The sequence below is a fragment of the Gasterosteus aculeatus genome, chromosome 14 (assembly GCF_964276395.1).
Source record: "Gasterosteus aculeatus chromosome 14, fGasAcu3.hap1.1, whole genome shotgun sequence".
NCBI lineage: Eukaryota > Metazoa > Chordata > Actinopteri > Perciformes > Gasterosteidae > Gasterosteus > Gasterosteus aculeatus.
In genome coordinates this window covers 947,619-966,959 of record NC_135702.1, presented here as the reverse complement: position 1 = coordinate 966,959, position 19,341 = coordinate 947,619, and the positions used below count along the sequence as shown (strand labels likewise).

General features: G+C 45.1%; 3 protein-coding genes across 3 annotated transcripts; 1 reads left to right on the top strand and 2 right to left on the bottom strand.

Moving 5' to 3' along the window:
* Positions 1-2,445: 2,445 nt before the first annotated feature.
* On the top strand, positions 2,446-6,485 carry il1b (interleukin 1, beta). Its single transcript, XM_078088703.1, has 6 exons — positions 2,446-2,860; positions 3,787-3,832; positions 4,039-4,222; positions 4,978-5,145; positions 5,522-5,658; positions 5,967-6,485. The coding sequence occupies exons 1-6, from the start codon at positions 2,826-2,828 to the stop codon at positions 6,183-6,185; spliced, it is 789 nt and encodes a 262-aa protein (XP_077944829.1). The 5' UTR covers positions 2,446-2,825; the 3' UTR covers positions 6,186-6,485.
* A 2,936-nt stretch (positions 6,486-9,421) lies between these two features.
* Positions 9,422-12,635, bottom strand: purbb (purine-rich element binding protein Bb). Its single transcript, XM_040170196.2, has one exon. The coding sequence runs from the start codon at positions 11,427-11,429 to the stop codon at positions 10,506-10,508; it is 924 nt and encodes a 307-aa protein (XP_040026130.2). The 5' UTR covers positions 11,430-12,635; the 3' UTR covers positions 9,422-10,505.
* A 757-nt stretch (positions 12,636-13,392) lies between these two features.
* On the bottom strand, positions 13,393-15,094 carry ved (ventrally expressed dharma/bozozok antagonist). Its single transcript, XM_078088704.1, has 3 exons — positions 14,630-15,094; positions 13,945-14,204; positions 13,393-13,833 (listed from the first exon to the last, which is right to left on the bottom strand). Exons 1-3 carry the CDS (start codon positions 14,811-14,813, stop codon positions 13,531-13,533), a joined length of 747 nt encoding a protein of 248 aa, XP_077944830.1. The 5' UTR covers positions 14,814-15,094; the 3' UTR covers positions 13,393-13,530.
* Positions 15,095-19,341: the final 4,247 nt, after the last annotated feature.

Below are 19,341 nucleotides of genomic sequence, written 5' to 3'. Positions count from 1 at the left end.
GAGTCACTTTATAAATTTAGAGTTTTACGTATGTTGAGTTGATGAATAACGGTTTTCAATCAGAAAGGTTTCAGCGTATAATAAATAATGTTTGTGTATCAGTAAGAATATTGAGGTTTGGACCAAACAAACTTTGCATACGTGTCACTTTGGGGCAATTGTGACACCATTTCTCACCACACAGAGGACACATTAGAGAGAGACAGTGATGGTGACTAAAACAGAGCAAACAGAGAATCTTTGAAATTCAATTCAAATACGTGTATATGTCTAATATATATATATATATATAGACATATACACGTTTTATTGTAGCACTTAAATTGTACTTATTGTACTTAACTATAGCAAGTTGTAAATCTGCTTATTTGATGAAATTGCACTTTCTTGTTTCTTGATCTCAAAGTCAAAGTAGCTTTATTGTCAATTTCCTGCATGTCAGACCTACAAGGAATCAATAAAAACGTTTCCCACTCTCCCGCGGTGAAACATATAAAGTGCACAGGCACAACAACAGATAAGACAAGACATTTAGATGCATACAGATATTCATATAGATAAAAAAAATGAAAATAAAGGAAACGTAAGTGATAAAAGTGCAAGAGACAGTTTTGTTGCAGAGTCCTGAGTGATTAAAGGGGGGGGGGGATTTCAGCCCCATGTCAGACTGACGGATATGGCTGGGGGGGTGAGGGGAGAGAATTTAGCTTTCTGACAGCTTGGTGCATGAAGCTGTCTCTGAGTCTGGTGGTGCGGAGGCTCCGATTCCTTCTTCCAGAGGGCAGGAGGCTGAACAGACTGTGTGGCTGGTGTCACTCGCAATCGAGGTAGATTTCCGGGTGAGGCGGGTGGTGTATATGTCTTTCAAGGAAGGGAGTGGGAGTGGGGCACCAATGATCTTACCAGCTGTGTTCACGATGCGTTGCAGTGCTTCCCTGCTGCGTTCAGTACAGCTACTGCCCCACACAGTGATGCAGCTGGACACGATGCTTTCAATGGTGCCCCGGTGGATGACCTGGCTCTGAGGGCTTCGTCTCTGGCCCTCAGCAGCCGATGGACAGCTCCTGTCGGCCATGGCTTCTTGTTAGCCCGAGTGATGATGGTCTTTGTGTGGGTCACATCATCTATGCATTTGCGGATGTACGAGCAGACGGTGTCTGTAAGCTCCTCGTTGTCTATGTGGTTGTTGTGTGTAGCTGCTTGCTTGAACATGTCCCAGTCTGTTGTCGCAAGACACTCCTGAAGAGCACACATTGATCCATCCGGCCACACGGAAATCTCTTTCCCAAGCGGTTTTTCCACTTTCACCCTGGGCCTGTATGCTGGCATTAGCATGACAGTGATGTGGTGGGAAAGTCCGATGTGGGGGAGGGGGGAGGCCTCGCATGCTCCTTTGCGTGAGGTGTAGACCAAGTCCAAGGTGTTTTTCTCCCTTGCTGATGGAGTTTTGGTAGTTACAGTTTTAAGATTAGCATGATTAAAATCTCCGGCGACGATAATGAATCCATCTGGGCGTGCGGTCTGTTGGAGGGATGTATACCGCGATTAGCAAGACCGCAGTAAATTCCCTCGGCAGATAGAAAGGACGGCACTTTGTGATCATGAACTCCGCCAGTGGTGAACAATGTCTGCATACTACCACAGCGTCCTGGCACCACGCATCCCAAACTCCTCCACCGCGTTGTTTACCTCCGTTAACGTGGGCTCTGTCCTCTCCATAGCTATGCTAGCTGCTCAAGATGTACAGCGGAGTCGGGGATGTTGTCGTTTAGCCATGTTTCAGTGAAAACCAGCACACAGCAGTCACTCACTGTCCGATTCGCTGATCTCAGTAGTCGTATGTGGTCCATTTTGTTGTCCAAGGATCGTGCGTTAGCCATGATGATGGATGCTACGGCTGGGCGATTTGGGCTAGCCGCTAGCCTGGTTCGGATACCTCCGCGCTTGCCCCTCTTCTGCTTCCTCGCACACCGAGTTTGTTTCCTTACTTATTGTAAGTCGCTTTGAGTAAATGACATGTAAAGTACTGTAATAATATAGTATACTGTAGGTACGTATATACATGTACTGTATATATACTATTACTAGTATTACACATGAATTATTAATGTTCAAATGTGTTAGTATCTTATTTTATTCTTATATTTTATTTTGTAGGGATGCACCTGTGCTCATGATGATGATTCTGATGCGGTATTGAAATGAGTCATCAACACACGCGTGTACTTCCCCGTCCCTCTGAGACTTCTTGTCATGTAAACCACAGAGTGACTAGAAGCTGCATGAGGGGGGGGGGGGGGGGGGGCTCAGTGCGTATGGAAGAAAGAAACACACAGAACCTGCTAGTTGGAAAAAAAGTTGGAGGACAAACTAATTAATATTTATTTTGTTGTCCAACCGTCATGTGTTTGTGATCATGTTCAACTGTGTGTGTGTGTGTATTAGTGTGTGTGTGTGTTTCTGTGGGTGTATTTGTGTGTGTGTGTGTGTGGGTGTTTTAGTGTGTGTGTGTGTGTGTGTGTGTGTGTGTGTGTGTGTGTGTGTGGGTGTTTTAGTGTGTGTGTGTGTTTCTGTGGGTGTTTTAGTGTGTGTGTGTGTGTGTGTGTGTGTGTGTGTGTGTGTGTGTGTGTGTGTGTGTGTGTGTGTGTGTGTGTGTGTGTGTGTGTGTGTGTGTGTGTGTGTGCGCGTGTGATGTCACAACCTCGTATCAGGAAGTTGACAGAAGAACGACGCTCGGATCGAGAGGCGATCAGTCGACCTGCAGGTTGGACCAGACTATCAACTGGAGCCTCACTCACTCGTTCATAGGTTCATCTATTGAGACGATGTGCGACTTGGATCTATCTGAAGCTCTAGAGAGGTGAGTTTTTTGTGCCAATGCCTTTAAGTGTCGGGATAAGAATAAAAAACATGTAAAAGTGAAATGTGAGTAGTAGATACTAGTAGTACTAATTACAGTAGTAGTAGTTTATAGTAGTAAATGTGTTGAGGGAAGCTGAATAATACAAGTGACGTATTTCATCAGCAGAAGTGAACCCGTCCAGCTTACTAAGAAAAAGACTCTGAAACCGAAGCACGTGTTTCACTTCTTCTCAAGAAGAACTGGAACACGTTTCTATTCAGAATGAAGTGTTTGTGATGAACTGAAGGATGAAGTGTTTGTGATGAACAGAAGGATGAAGTGTTTGTGATGAACTGAAGGATGAAGTGTTTGTGATGAACTGAAGGATGAAGTGTTTGTGATAAACTGAAGGATGAAGTGTTTGTGATGAACTGAAGGATGAAGTGTTTGTGATGAACTGAAGGATGAAGTGTTTGTGATAAACCGAAGGATGAAGTGTTTGTGATGAACTGAAGGATGAAGTGTTTGAGATAAACTGAAGGATGAAGTGTTTGTGATGAACAGAAGGATGAAGTGTTTGAGATAAACTGAAGGATGAAGTGTTTGTGATGAACTGAAGGATGAAGTGTTTGTGATGAACAGAAGGATGAAGTGTTTGTGATGAACTGAAGGATGAAGTGTTTGAGATAAACTGAAGGATGAAGTGTTTGTGATGAACAGAAGGATGAAGTGTTTGAGATAAACTGAAGGATGAAGTGTTTGTGATGAACTGAAGGATGAAGTGTTTGTGATGAACAGAAGGATGAAGTGTTTGTGATGAACTGAAGGATGAAGTGTTTCTGATTAACTGAAGGATGAAGTGTTTGTGATGAACCGAAGGATCAAGTGTTTCTGATTAACTGAAGGATGAAGTTTTCCTTCGTGTGTTTTATTTTATATTCCAGCTCCTCCAACGATACAGGATGTGAATCTCGCTGCTTCAACATGACGGTGAGAAATATTTAAATGTTTTTCTTTGAGGATGTTCGAGTTATAATTCACTTCCTCTCATCTATTTTCACTCTGAAACGTGACTCTTGTGCTCTGCGTGAGGTTCCTTGTTGGAATCACGTGTGAGAGGGATGCACACGTGCGTTCATGCTCTGCCGCTGGGAGACGGAACGCAGGAGGTGACGGCTTCTGTTCCGTGTGAGCAGGAGGTCCGTGAGGAGATCGTCAGACTGGACGAGGGTCTGGAGCTGCAGGTTTCCTGCGACCCCAGAACGCTGCAGATGGTGACCACCGTGGTGATGGCGGTGACCCGGATGAAGCGCTCGCTGGGCCACCGCCGGCTCAGCAGCGACGCGCTCTGCAGCGCCATCATGGAGAGCCTGGTGACCGGTGGGTAGTGGGACGTTTCCGTTAGACTTCCTCCAGAGACAAAAGGGAACCAGAGCAGATGGATGGAAAAGTAAATGGATGGAGGAATGGACGGATGGACAGACAAAAGGACAAACAGTTGTTTTACATCACATCACATGTCATTTAGCTGACGCTTTTATCCAAAGCGATTTAAGTACAATAAGTGCATTTCAACCATAAGGAAACAAACTGAGAAGAACAGGAAAAAAGAAAGTGCAATTTCATCAACTTGCTGTATATAAGAACCATTATAAGTCCAATGTAAGTGCTACAGTTAGTTAGTGTGTTAGTGGAGGTAGAGTGTGAAGAGGTGTGTCTTTAGTCTGAAGATGTGAAGGCTCTCTGTGGTCCTGATGTCTTCAGAGACCTCCTTCCACCATATAGGAGCAGGACAGCAAAGAGTGGAGATCTAGTCGAGTGTTTTGCTCTTAGTGAGGAGGAACAAGCAGTTTATCACATGCAGAGCGGAGAGGTCAGAGGTCGGGATGTCGGGTTGGACCAGGTCCTGGATGTGAGCTGGACCCCATCCATTCACAGCATGGTACGTGAGCACCATGTTTAGAACTGGATGAGCCACCGGTACCAGTGAAGAGAGCGGAGGAGTGGAGGAGTGAGGGAGAACTTAGGAAGGTTAAAGACTAGTGGAGCTGCTGCATTCTGGATGAGCTGCAGAGGTTGAATGGAGGTAGCAGGAGACTCCCTCTGGTCTGAGAGCTGCCTCCGTCTCTCCACAGAAACCGTCGTCACGACAACCGGGAGCTCATCGATGCAGCCGTTCCACCGGGTCAACAGCGAGGAGGTTTGCACTCTGAGTGACGTCTCACACAAAGACGTCATCTGCCCGTCCGGAGGGACGATCCTGCAGGCGATGGTCCTGAAGGGAGGACACTCTGATCGCAAAGGTACCTCGAAGTACACGAGAACTACGTGAGCCGTACTCGGTGTATTTCCTTTATAGAAGGACACATACGTTCATGATGGGATGCAGGACTTTACTACAAATACCTTCAAACTGGCTCCATTGTAACGTTATAATACGACTTTATGGACTTATTGTGAATAGTACTGAAGGACATTCTCCCTAGCGAGTACTATAATTCATACTGTAATTTAGGAATATTTGGCTGATAACACTTTTGTACTTTTACCATGCAACATTTTGAATGCAGTTCTTATGATGGAGGATCTGGGGACTTTTGGTATTTCAATGTCTTTAATTAACCCGTAACATCTCCCCCCCCCTCCCCCCTCCCTCCTCCCCCCTCCTCCCACCACCAGTGAGTTTTAAACTGGTGAGTTTCTTAAGTCCCAGCCTCTCCCCTACAGACGGTACCGCTGTCCTCCTGTCCGTAACCAACAGCAACCGCCACATCTCCTGCTCCTGTGAGGGCGGAACGGTTGTGCTGAAACTGGAGGTGAGACAGACAGACAGACAGACAGACAGACAGACAGACAGACATGCAGACACACACACAGACAAACACACAGACAGACAGACAGACACGAGTTTTAAGTTGAACAGGTCCTTTGTTCATAGTATTATAGCGGTATTCACTTCTGACTCCTTCTTAATGTTACTAAATACTTGAACTCAGACTTTATTCTCATCATTTTAACGTTTGATGTCATAATTCATCTTCATCACTGTATTTTTTCTAAATTGGACTTTTAATCTAAAGTGTGACTCGAAACTAAACCCTGATGAGTCCTTTGTTAATCAAAGGAATACGACCGTAAGCTGCAGGAGATCAGCGCGCAGGAGGACACGGACCGCTTCCTCTTCTTCAGGAGGACCACCGGGGTCGACCTCAACACCTTCGAGTCCGTCAGGTATCGCGGCTGGTTCATCGGTACCCCGGATGAGGACCACGACCAGGTGTGCACGGTGGAGATGTGCACGGTGGACTGCGCGCGCCGGCAAACCTGCTTCAAAATAAACTGAATACTTGAATTACGGCCGCAGGTCTTCATTTATTTTACTTTATTCTGACTCGCCAGCAGGTGGCGCAAGCGCGCTAAAAAGTCCTCTTTGACTGGCGGATTAAATGTGTTGTACTAAATAAATCCATCTCATTGTGAAGAGAAAGTAGGTTCTTCCTCAAAAGGTTGTCGGCTATTGTTGTTAATACAGTGAAATATTTTCATCTGCCGTCTGTTTCCACCAATATGTCTGATGTGTGTTCTGCTTTGCTGAAACATTAATGCCTTTAATGTGTTTTCAAAATAAAATCTTAATCTCTGACTAGTTGAACTGCCTCAAACATCCTTTTAAAAAAACAAATCAACTGCATCAAATGTTCATTTTGAGGAAGAAGACTCTTAATGTCAAAAGTGTATCAGCTGCATGTCCAAATATATGGATTAACAAAATCTTGAAACCAAAAATCAAAATGATCCAATTAATTAAAATATAAGACAAACATTTTAAATCACAAAATAAAAGTTACTAATTACGAAATCAGATGTCTGACAGATTGTAAGAAATCAAATACAAATATTTCTCAGAATAAGTCACACGTTGATTAATTATTAATAAGTGTTATATATCTTATATTTTCCCTTCAATTCGAACCATTTAGTGCCGAATGCAGCAAAAACACGCCGGAGAAACGTGTAACGCCTGAAGACAATTAAACATCGTAACTATAATAATTAAAAGCCCTTAAAAGAAGCTCCGGCCAATCAGAGGCCGCCGCGAGCACGTGGCCTCCCCCTGATTGGCGCAGCCCGCTCGGGTTTGCATGGCGACACCTGGCCGCCTGCTCCGCCAATGAGGAGGCACCGCGCTGCATTCTGGGTGCGTGAGGCAGATTATCGCAGCGATGCGCGTTCACCTTTAGTGGCCAAGTGAGGGCACGTCTTTACCGCAGTGTGTGAGCGCGTGCTGGTGTGCGCGCGCCTCCGTCTGCCGCGCACATTCTCGGCACATGGCAACAGAAGCTAAATATAACCGCCGCAGCAGCTCGGCCTCACAGCGGGACGCTGCGCCCTCGCGGAGGATCCTCCCGCCCGCGCACCTCCGACTCCTGTCTTATGTCAAAAATGGGTTTTTTTAAATGTAAAAATATGTTGTGTCAAGGAAAAAAAGTTTAAAAAAGTCGAAAGTCGTCGAAATATGTCGCGAAAAAAAGATATTAGGACGAAACATTTTTAAATGTGTCAAAATATGCCATGATAGGTCAAAAATGAGGTCGAAAAATGTTTTGAAAAAAAGTCAAAATATGTTGTGAAGAAATATGTCATGAAAAAAAAGTTAAAAAAAATTGTATTGAAAAATGTTTTGAAAAAAAGGTCAAAATATGTCACAAAAATAGACAAAAAGTCAAAAATATTAGGCTGAAAAAAGCACCAGGGCTTATCAATGCTAAAATATATTTAATAACTCCTGACCGGGGTGCTTTGAATGCCGGATTTCTGAAGGCATCCTGACTATAAACGTGACATTTATTAATTGATTATTACCGTCTAAACATATGAATACAGTATTCCATTGCTGCTAACTAAACCCTGCTGACTGTGGTGGACTGTCCTTTAAAGGCACAGCTCACACACCCTCACATTTCAAGAAGGCAGCAACGGCACCGATCCCAGCATGGCAGCACTGGATGCCCCCCCCCCCCCCCCCCCGGATACCCCCCCACGACATGACAACGCTGGCACTGTGCATGCGAATGCACCAGTCTCAGTGTAGTCCTGATCCTCTATGTGAACCAGTCTCAGGGTTCACCTGAACCTCCTTCAGCTCAGACTCCAGTCCCTCGCCCCAACAGGGGATCACCAACATCAAATGAAACTCATTCTTATCGACAAAGACCCTCAGCCTCGACCGAAGCGCCGATCCCTCTGGAAACCATGAAAATATGTGTGTGTGTGTGTGTGTGTGTGTGTGTGACGGAGGTCCACAGCTGACTCCTGGAGGAATGTTGAGTCTGTAGAGGAACATTAAAATAGCACACGCACACACACACACACACACACACACACACACACACTGACAGCTGCCAAATATACCAGGGGGGAGAAGAAGAAGCAACAACAGGAGACGGGACGAGAAGATCAAATTACCCAGAAGCCTCTTCTTCTCGGGGAACAACTTGACACCGTGCTTCCACCTCAGACACAGCTGCTGTGTGTGTGTGTGTGTGTGTGTGTGTGTGTGTGTGCTGTACGAACATGTGCTGCTCATACTGATGAAGGGTCGTTCATATTAAACCATAAACATTTACCATCATCACTCAGAGGAGAATATTAAAAATCTAAATGTTGAATAACATTTTTGTAATTTCAGCTACAAGTTCAAAGTTAATACGTCAATAATAACATTGATCAAATAATAAAACAGTGAGATTGGGAGAACCTTTACTTTGATAGTTGAAGTACTTCCTGTTGCTGATCACTGATGGAAAAACATTTTGGCTGCATTCGAATTGTCAAAAAACGACCTCCTAACCTCCTTTCCTAACCACCTTTCCTTAACCTCTGTGGACAACGTCAAGGAAAGGCGCTAAAGGAGCTAAGTAAGGAAGCATTGAGGCCTTTCACTCAGTGAGGAACCTTCCTGAGCAGAGAGGACGTTCCAATCCAACCGTCAGCAGTTTGAATATGAGCTTTAATCTTCTCACATATGAGGTTTTGCTGCATTTTCCTGTTTAGTGTCCTTATAAAACCAAAAACATAAAGTACTTGTCAAAAATCTTAGAGGTGATTTTTTTTTTCTCCATTTTAAAAAGGTTTTCGATCAAGAAAATAATCAATATATAAGTTAGACAAACAATTTGTAAATGTGATCGTAAATTGATTTGTCATCTTAGAAACTAACATGCAAATCTTTTGATAATCAAGTCATTGATTTGGTTGATTTCTCAGTGGAAAAAAGGGGATTTCTTTAACTCCATCTTCTTGGATGTGAATATGTTCTGCTTTCTCTTCAGTAAACTGAATATCTTTAGGAATTTAGGACACTGGAGGACGTCACATTTTATCGATCAAACGACTAATCAATTATTTAAATAAATCACTTACAGGTTCATTGACATTAGTCGTTAGCGACGATTACATTCATTAAATAATTCAAGGATTTAAGACTGTAGTCACATCAGCTGATGCATTTAAAGCTGTTTTCATTAAGTGTGATACTTTGACAAATAACAGAAATAATCTGGAGGTTTGAGCCACATGTTTGTTTAAAGAAATTAACCTTTTTATTGTCATTATGTTTAGACTGGAATTTCCTTTACACAATACATTTTCCTTTATACGTATTTCAAAATATCTTCTGCTGGTTTGCTCGGTTATATTTTTTTATTTTTTCCCAAGTAGAATCTCATGTTTTTAATATAGTTCTCTTTTTGAAAACAAATAACAGAAACATCGTGTGTTTCTGTGCCGGGTCGTCACGCGTCAAAAGTAAAGAACTGGTGGAGACGGCTGTCTGTCCTCTGAGCGTGACAGAGAGGCTCATGGGAAAAAACACCCTCCTCCAGCTGACGCAGTCTGGAAGAGCTGAAGGTCTGAGAAGCTCCGGATATTTGGACCCTTGTCGTGGCACAGGGAGCAGTTCTGCATGGGGGGGGGGGGGGGGTCTGGATGGTGTCCCGGGTGGCCCAAAGACAGTCCTCCACCCACATGTTGGATCCCCAACACCAGGGATGCTCCGGTGCTTCAGTGGAACATCCCGGCCAAGAACGCATGACATAAAACCCGTCTGCACCCCCCCCCTTTAAAAAAAGACAATCCTCTCAGTAACGTCTCCTCTCATGTTTGGGGGGGATCTTCTTGATTAACAGCAACACGACCCACATGCATCAAAACATCCACAGGAGCTTCCTCCACGTTTCATTCTTAACCTTCAAAATAAAAGGAAACGTAATAAAACACAATAAGCCCCACGATCTGCCCACGAGGAGACCTGGACCGGAACCGGAACAAATGGATGCTGCAGTTTCATCTCCTTTCTCCTGAAGCCAGAAAAAAACATCTTAAAACCTCCTTTTAAATATAAACTATGCTGCAAATGAGGGAAAACAAGTATTCATTGGCTTCGTTTCTAAGTTATAAAAACCAAATCTGCTGGTTTTAGTAGGTTCTCTCTCCCATCATCATCATTATTATTATTATTATTATTATTATTTTTTTTACAATAAGCAACTCTCCCCCCTTTCAGATATCACTCCAAGCTCCAGCAGGAGACGCTTCTTCTTGTTTAGACGCCGCGGTTCTTTAGCAGCTGCTACGCAGGTGTCGGACTTCCAGCCCGGACTCGTCAGTCGTCGTCCGCGTCGTCCCCCTCGGACTCGTCCCGCCTCTCGTACCCCTTGTCCCGCTGCCGCTCCTGGATCTCCTTCATCTCCTCCGCGTAGCGGCTGAAGGCCCCCCCGAACTTGCCCCAGGCCTTGAACGGGACGGTGATAGAGTTCCGGTAGCTGGGCTTCACCTCGCTCACCCGCAGGAACACGCCGTATTTGTTGGAGCCCACGTCGAAGAAGAAGCGCTTGGAGTCCACCATGATGGAGGTGCCCTCGGGGAGCTCGCTGCAGCCGCGGGCGCCGGCCGCCCCGCCGGCCAGCTCCTCGTCGTCCCCGCCGTAGTCGTCTATGAGCTTAGCCAGCGCGTCCCGGAACTCGATGAGCCCCTGGGCCGGCAGCGCGATGGTCTGGCCGGACAGCATGCCGCCCGCGGGGCCCCCCGCGCCGAAGCCCGGTCCGCGGTTGACGGTCTGCCGGATGCGGAGGAACCTCCCCCGCTGGTTCTCCTTCAGGTCCAGGTAGTACTTGCGGTTCTCCCGCACGAGGAACTCGCTCTTGAGAGCCCGCCGCGGCCCGCCGTCCTCCCCCGCGGTGGCCTGGGCGATCTGCTCCGGGCTGCTAGGCCCGAGCTGGGCGTAGTGCTCGATGAAGTCCCCGAGGTAGTCGCGGAACTCGGCCGCCACCGAGAGGGAGAGCGTCAGGCGGCTCTTGGAGCCTCCGGCCCCGACCTCGGCGATCTTGATGAACCGGCCCTTGCTGTTCTGCTTGACGTCCAGGTAGAAGCGCTTGTTCTGGATGTCGAGGCGCTTGGACGCCAGCTCCTGGGTCTCCTGGTCCCGCTGGTAGTGCTGGAAGCCGCCGCCTCCTCCTCCTCCTCCTCCCCCGCTGCTGCCGCCGCGCTCACTCCCGCTGTCGCCATCCGCCATCTTCAGCTCCACCATTCGGCTTCTGCGCCTCTCTCCTGCGTAGCTGCTCCCCGCGCGCGCCCCTCACGCTCCGCGCGCAAGCACGCCTGCGAGCGTCGCGATTGGCCCGGCCGCATGTCACTCACACGGTTGCGGCTCTCTTATTGGTTGCTTGTTTTTAGGTGTCACACCCACTTGTAAAATCTCTCGTTAGCCATTGGCCAGATTGAGCTTCCGTTTAGTTTCTAAAGTATCTGTTTTTATAGCAATGTCATGAGGAAAATTAGTTATTTTCTGGATTCAACTTGTAAAATCTGTCGACATACTTTAAATGTCCCTTAATCTCGTTTGCCATGTTTTAAATGATACTATTCCTGTATTCCCAGTGATTGTTAATGGTGGAGTAATTTAAGATTTAATAGCAATACAACAACATAAATACTAAAGTAAAGATGCTACTTTCAACATGTAAATTAAAAATTAAACTACACATGTATTTTAGTAAAGTACTACAAGTAAAAGTACACACTATGCAGAGTGTCGTATTATAATATTATAATATGAACATTATCATGCACATGAATTTGAATTACATCCTCATTTAAGTTGTGTATTATTAGGTTGAATCTGAAAAGTAACTTATTCAAATACATGTAGTGGAGTAAAAAGTACATTATCTCTGGAGGTAGTGAAGTAAAAAAATTACAATATGTTACTATGAGATGTAGTACAGTGAAAAGTACAATATGTACCTCCGAGATGAAATATAGTAAAAAATGATTTATGAAATACTCAGGTAACTCATTACAGGTATTCTCATTTGCGTTGGAGCTCAGTGCTTCAGGTACTAAAGGTTACTTTGCACCACATGTGTACAAAGACTTGATTCCTGCTGCAGTACCCGGATGTGCCCGCTGGGGGCAGCAGAGCGTCACTTTCCTCTCAGCAGCTGCAGAAGAACCGACAGTCTCTCTACGATTGTTTCAAGCCTAAATGACTATTTCACCTAAGTAAAAGTATTAATACAACAAAATATAAATTCTCTAAACTAGATCACTTATATTTAGAAAATATAGAAGTTTAATGAAACTTTTTTCACATTTCACTGACAAAATCAATCGCATTATTTTGTAAGAAAATACATCAAATAATTTAAGATTTTCAGGAGTTTTTGTTTGTACATCATGAAACATGTTTGTGTTTTTGTACAAGGCAACTAGTTCATAAAATACTACAACAATACATAAATATTGCACCACTTTCATCGATAGAAAGATACTTAACTCGCATTTATTCCGATTAAACTCGTCCAGTTTGCAACTTCATAACGTCAACATCACATCACAGGATCGATGACAAAGTGATTATTGATGACAAACGTCGTCCCTCGTGAGACAAAACTCTCATCGATCATCAGACAACTGAAACGTGTCCTTTGTTAAATGAGCCTCATCGGCAGCATGAAAGCACTCAGCTGTGTGACGTCATCACTTTTCTTCTTTTAATTGGATCATTTGACATGTTTTAATGTATGTGAAGTTTGTGTTTTGTCTACAATCTATAAGAAATAACATCGGTGGAGTAAGTACTCCAATTTTTTCCCTGAGGTAAAAGTACCTGTACTACAGGCTATAAATATGTATTTAAAATCCTAAAGTACAGGAGTTACTACGAATTTTGAGTAATAATTCAATTTGGATAATTAATGCTGATGATTAAAAACTACAATATTTATGAAGTATAACACAACAATACAGTACATTCACCTTAAAAACGTACGTATGTATATAGTATATACCCAGTATATATGGAGATATATTTAATTGTTTGATTATTAATACTGTGGTATATTATGTACAAAAGTAGTGGAGTAAATGACAAATAAGTAAAAGTAGTACAACATTTAGAATTATACAGTAGTATAAAATAAAGTACCTGCATTCAGTGACATTCCACCTCACACATTGACTCTGAGGGTGAAAACGCATCAGACGACCCGTAAAGTCTGAATAATGATTTTTTTCACAGAGACAAAGAAACAAAAGCCTTCACATTTAAATAGATTGTAACCGTCCAATCAGTGACCTGCACAACAACAACAACAACAACGACCATCACAGAACCTCACAGCGTGACCTCAGTAGTACTGCGGGTACGCGGCGTAGGGCGGGGCGTACTGGCAGAACGGGTCCAGGTGGAGCGAGGGGAGGGCGGGCGCAGCGGAGCCGCACTGCAGGCCGTGCGGATGGAAGTAGGGGGCGGAGCCGGGGGCGGCGTCCTGCGGCGCCGGGGGGTACCGTCGGTAGGGGGCCGGCCTGCAGGCCTGCAGCTCGGGGTGGTGCAGGAAGCGGGAGGCGGCGTCGGCGTGGCAGGCGTGGGCGAGGGCGTCCTGCACCGTCCTCTTCAGCTTCATCCGCCGGTTCTGGAACCAGTTTCTGATCTGAGGAGAGAAAAACGTTTAGGATCAAACATCGATGATTAATGCTAAACACTCATTGGTGATCACTGATTGATGATATTGATACATATTGATGACCCCCCCCCCCCTCACCTGTTTATCAGACAGCTGGAGCTTCTTGCAGAGCTCCGCCTTGTCCTGCGTCCCCAGGTAGGCGTTCCTCTTGAAGGACCTCTCCAGGCTGCCGATCTGCTCCGCCGTGAAGGCCGTGCGGGGCCTCCTCCCCGGCGGGGGGGGCGGCGGGGAGGCGGAGGCGGCGGAGGCCGGGGGGGAGAGGGAGCGCCCCCCCTCGCTCTCGTAGCCGGACGTCTCCTCCTCCTCCTCCGTCCCGCTGCTGAAGCCGGTTTCCGTCCCTGCAGAGAGAAGCGAGACGACGTCACAACCAGCAGAGTACTCGGATACTTCTACTGCACTACCAGTACAAGTACAAGTACAAGCGCTGTACTGCTGTCTAATACTCATTTTAATGTGAAAGGTTTCCTGCTGGAGCTCATATTGAAATATTAATTAAGCATTTTATTCTTCTGCGGTTTGTTTTCCTCCATCAAGCGTTAAAATAGTCAAATAAGTTGTGTGAAAATGTTCTTCACAATGTTTATTACTTTTAAAAAGTATCACAGCTTTCTGTGAATGCGACTGTCGTTTTGTTTCCGTTGTATTTGAATAAACTCTTCAAAAGCAACAGCAGCACTAAATATAAAGTCCTAAAGTCACTGCTTTCTGAAGACCACCACTCAGACCCTCTGGTTCTTCTCGGCCCCCCGAGGGCTGAACGTACCTCTGCTCGGGTTCTGCAGGCGGGGGGCTTCGGCCTCCCTTCGCTCCGGGGAACTCTCCGACTTCTGTCTGCAGTAAAAACCCGGCAGACTCTCCGAATGGGTCCCGCAGGCGGCGGGTCCGGTCCCGGTCCCGGTGGGGCGGCTGCTCTGGGACATCCACTCGATGGAGAAGTGTCCCCTCATGGCTGCAGAATACGAGTAAATTCTGGTCTGAACTGGTCCGGGTCCTGGAGGGAGTTTTGACTGCCCCCCTCCTGCCAGCTAGCCGGTATTTATAGGAGGCACCAAAGTCCTTCAGCCCCTGACATCAAAGCCCCCCCCCCACAACCGCCCTCCTTTGGTTTTCACAACTGGAGTAATTAAGACGTCTCATTCAGTCTCAATGAGGCTGTTACAACCAGGCTCCAGTGAGTCTGCTCCCCCCCCCCCCCTCGTCCTCCTCGTCCTCCTCCTTCCTGCCCCCCCTGCAAAAAGATAATAGACACACCTCAGCCCAAACTGTCTGCATCTCGCCCCCCCAGAGGAATCAAATAGCTGCTTGTTTCAGAATGAGAGACAGTAGAAAGTCCTCGTTTCACTTCTCTGCTGCAACAACAAAGGATTCATTCATAGTGATTAAAGCACAGAACCTCCTCACGTTCTCCTCACGTTCTCCTCACGTTCTCCTACTTTACAGAACAAACTACTAGTACTACAACTCATACAATAAAAAACAAAGTGTTTTCTGCAAAGTCATTGATGATAAAAACAACGTCAATCAATCAATGAGCCTCAAACGCTGACAGGACGAGCGGCTCGCTACTGCAAAAAGAGAGAAGCTGCTACACACAGGAGGAGCAGCAGGAGGAACCAAGTGAGGAGCAGCAAGAGGAACAAGGTGAGGAGCAGCAGGAGGAACCAAGTGAGGAGCAGCAAGAGGAACAAGGTGAGGAGCAGCAGGAGGAACCGGAGGAGCAGCAAGAGGAACCAGGTGAGGAGCTGCAAGAAGAACAAGGTGAGGAGCAGCAGGAGGAACCAAGTGAGGAGCAGCAGCAGGAGGAACCGGAAGAGCAGCAGCAGGAGGAACCAGAGGAGGAGCAGCAGGAGGAAGCGGAGGAGGAGCAGCAGGAGGAAGCGGAGGAGGAGCAGCAGCAGGAGGAAGCGGAGGAGGAGCAGCAGGAGGAAGCGGAGGAGGAGCAGCAGGAGGAAGCGGAGGAGGAGCAGCAGGAGGAACCGGAGGAGGAGCAGCAGCAGGAGGAACCGGAGGAGGAGCAGCAGCAGGAGGAAGCGGAGGAGGAGCAGCAGGAGGAAGCGGAGGAGCAGCAGCAGGAGGAAGCGGAGGAGGAGCAGCAGGAGGAAGCGGAGGAGCAGCAGCAGGAGGAAGCGGAGGAGGAGCAGCAGGAGGAAGCGGAGGAGGAGCAGCAGGAGGAACCGGAGGAGGAGCAGCAGGAGGAACCGGAGGAGCAGCAGCAGGAGGAAGCGGAGGAGCAGCAGCAGGAGGAAGCGGAGGAGCAGCAGCAGGAGGAAGCGGAGGAGGAGCAGCAGGAGGAAGCGGAGGAGCAGCAGCAGGAGGAAGCGGAGGAGGAGCAGCAGGAGGAAGCGGAGGAGCAGCAGCAGGAGGAAGCGGAGGAGGAGCAGCAGGAGGAGCAGTGAGCGCAGACAGACGATGATCCGGATCAAAGAGTCGCTGCTGATCCGATCGCGATCTTATCGCCGTCGTCTCTCATCGATCCGGCAGACGAGGATCAATCAGTCGACGGTGAACAAGAAGCAACGTCAGAAGATAAAGTTCATGTTCATCGTCAGACGCTTAAGCTTCTACCAGCTCATAGTATTTAAAGCTTAAAGTATCAAAAGTATCACGGATGAAAAGCAAAAGTACTTAAATCTGTAAATAATTATTTTGCAGAAGGTAAAATATATATATATATACACACATATAAACACAAACACAATATTGAGGATGTGATTTATCCACACAAAGTACCACGTTAGTGGTGTTAGAAGTACTCAGGTCATTGACTTGAGTAGAAGTACCTTGTGTACATAATGAGGATCATCTATTCAGTACGTTGTGTTGATTAACGACCTGAAGATGATGATCCATCATCTCCTTCATCAGCAGCAGCAGCAGGCTGGATGGGCTTGATACTGAGGAGCAGGAGGAGCAGGAGGAGCAGGAGGAGCAGGAGGAGCAGGAGGAGGAGAAGTGGTGCACAGTCTGACATTCTGGGTTAATCTGGAAAAGTGACCTCTAGATTTTAAACTGATCGTCTTTGGTTTCTTATATTCTTTGAAGATTTTATACTTTAACCGAAGGACAAAATGAACTTTTGAGGTCGAATATAATGTAAATATCTGACAGGTCAAAACAAGACCAATGACGTCGTTTCAAACCTCCCCGACAAGACATACATTTTACTACGGTACAAGTACTTTTACAACGGACACTTTAAGTACATTTAGCTGATCATTTATTTTTCCATATTGCTACTTTATCCATTTTATTTACTGAATATTACCATGGAGGCATGCATACACACATATATATATATATTATGGTATTTAGACGGAGGAGGAAGTATTTGAGTATTTGCAGGAACACATTTCAATGTGAAAGAGTCGTGTTTTTACATTTTAGGGTCAGAGGTCTTCGTCCTCTCTGACGGCGTCAAACAAAAGCCCCTCAGGTGAGCCCACATTTACATGTCACAATCTGAAGGCATCTCAGCCCCCCATCAAAGCCCCAGCAGCCTTTGATGGGCTGATAGGGATCAATGGGACGGGGAAGAGGCCTAACTGAGCGCGTCACAGACGGGGCGGAGCGGATCGATGATTATTGGCCGTCATCAATGAGCCAATCAGAGCAGTAAAACACACGCCGACTGTTCAAAGACGTGATATCGTTTCAATGTATCTTTACTTCATCTGTACAGCAATAAGTCCTCCAAACATCATTATTACTGTCAAATAGAAAACACTAAATGACTTTCTGTGGTTTTTCTTGTTCAAAAGGGGGAAATGTTTATGGATTGTTGACCTGCAGTGTTTCAATAGGAATTCTTACCTTCAATATTCTAATTCATTTGTTCTTCTTCTTATTCTACTTTAATTTGTCAAAGAATCTGTGACTTGTGTGTGTAATCAATTGTTTTTAATGTATTTTTTCATTAATTTATCAACAAAGTCCAGAAGGACAAATCAAAGTTTTATTTGCTTCAATTTAAGACGATTGATTTGTTCATCTAAAAACTTTAGAATAAGTTGTGAAGTAGCTTAAGAACATACTTAAAGCTTTAAAGAGTTAAAGACAACTCACTGCGCGGATTCATCCGCCGCTGAAAATAGACCTTTTATTTGAATTCTTCTGTAAATAAGAGGATCTGAATGCAGGACATTTAGAAAATAATAATAATAATAATAATAAAAGACCTTTAACTGTATTTGAAGTTCTACTTCATGTGCTCTTACTCTTATTCATTTAAACTCGATGATAAATGAACTGACTTGTCGTCAAGGACTCTGGTTGAGAGTAAATACAGAAATGAGCAGCGCAGAGTCATTTTATTTAAATACGCTACGATAAGTTGGGACAAAAACTCAAAGTCTCTCCATGTTAAACAGCTGGAGCTCCACATGCGGATTCATCCGCCACTGAAAATAGTCCCACAATGACGGCGTCTCCTGTAGTAGAAATATAAAACCACACATTTGTGTCTTTAAACGGGAGGAGCAGGAAGTCAACAACAGAAACACAGGATTCCTCCTCCTGCAAGACGAGTTTCACTCACATTATCTATAAAACCTGATAAAGACGGAGACTTGGGTTGGGACACGTGTCTCTATGTGTGTGTGTGTGTGTGTGTGTGTGTGTGTCGTCCCCCCGGTGGAGGTGTGTTTGTCTCCATAACAGAGCAGCAAACAGGCCCATTAGAGATCAAAGGCTCCGAATGGAGCCAATCAAAGACGAGCTCAGCAGGAGACCCCCCCCCCCCCCCCCCCCCCCCCCAACCCCCCCGCAGACAGCAGCAGGGACTGGGGCCGAGGAGGACGAGAGGACCCCCCCATCTCACACACACACACACACACACACACACACACACACACACACACACACAAAGAGCAAAAACACGCCGTAGTTTTTATTATTCACGTTAAATAACAATGATGGAAGTTTTAATGGTGTATATATTTATATATTATGTATATTTTGGTAGTTTGAATGTGTTTATTTTCAAAAGAATTTCTCAAGATCTGAATTGTTTAACCAGAGTGACAATAAACATCATTTACTTTACCAATTTAACTACAACTTACTTGTATTACTTGTATTACTAATGTATTTGTATCTGTAAATGTATTGTATTTTATCAATATGTATTTTATTACCATGTACTTTGTTGATTTTTAAAAGTTATGATATAATAATGAAGGAAATGAGGAAGTATTGCGCGATAATTTAATTTAATAATTAATTTAATTTAATTAAATACTTTAAATATCAATAGTGAGAAAAAAACATCATTACAAAGTAAATTACTTAATTTTACTTTAAGTACATTTTGCTGATAATATTCTGAAGTTTACTTGTAATGGATACTTTGTAAATACTGTGTATTTGTACTTTTACCACTTGTTATATTTACTTTTTATTATTCCGAGAAGTAATATTGTTCAATTAGTTTTTATATCTTTGCATCCACAAGAAGTAAATGTATCTTTCATAAAAACT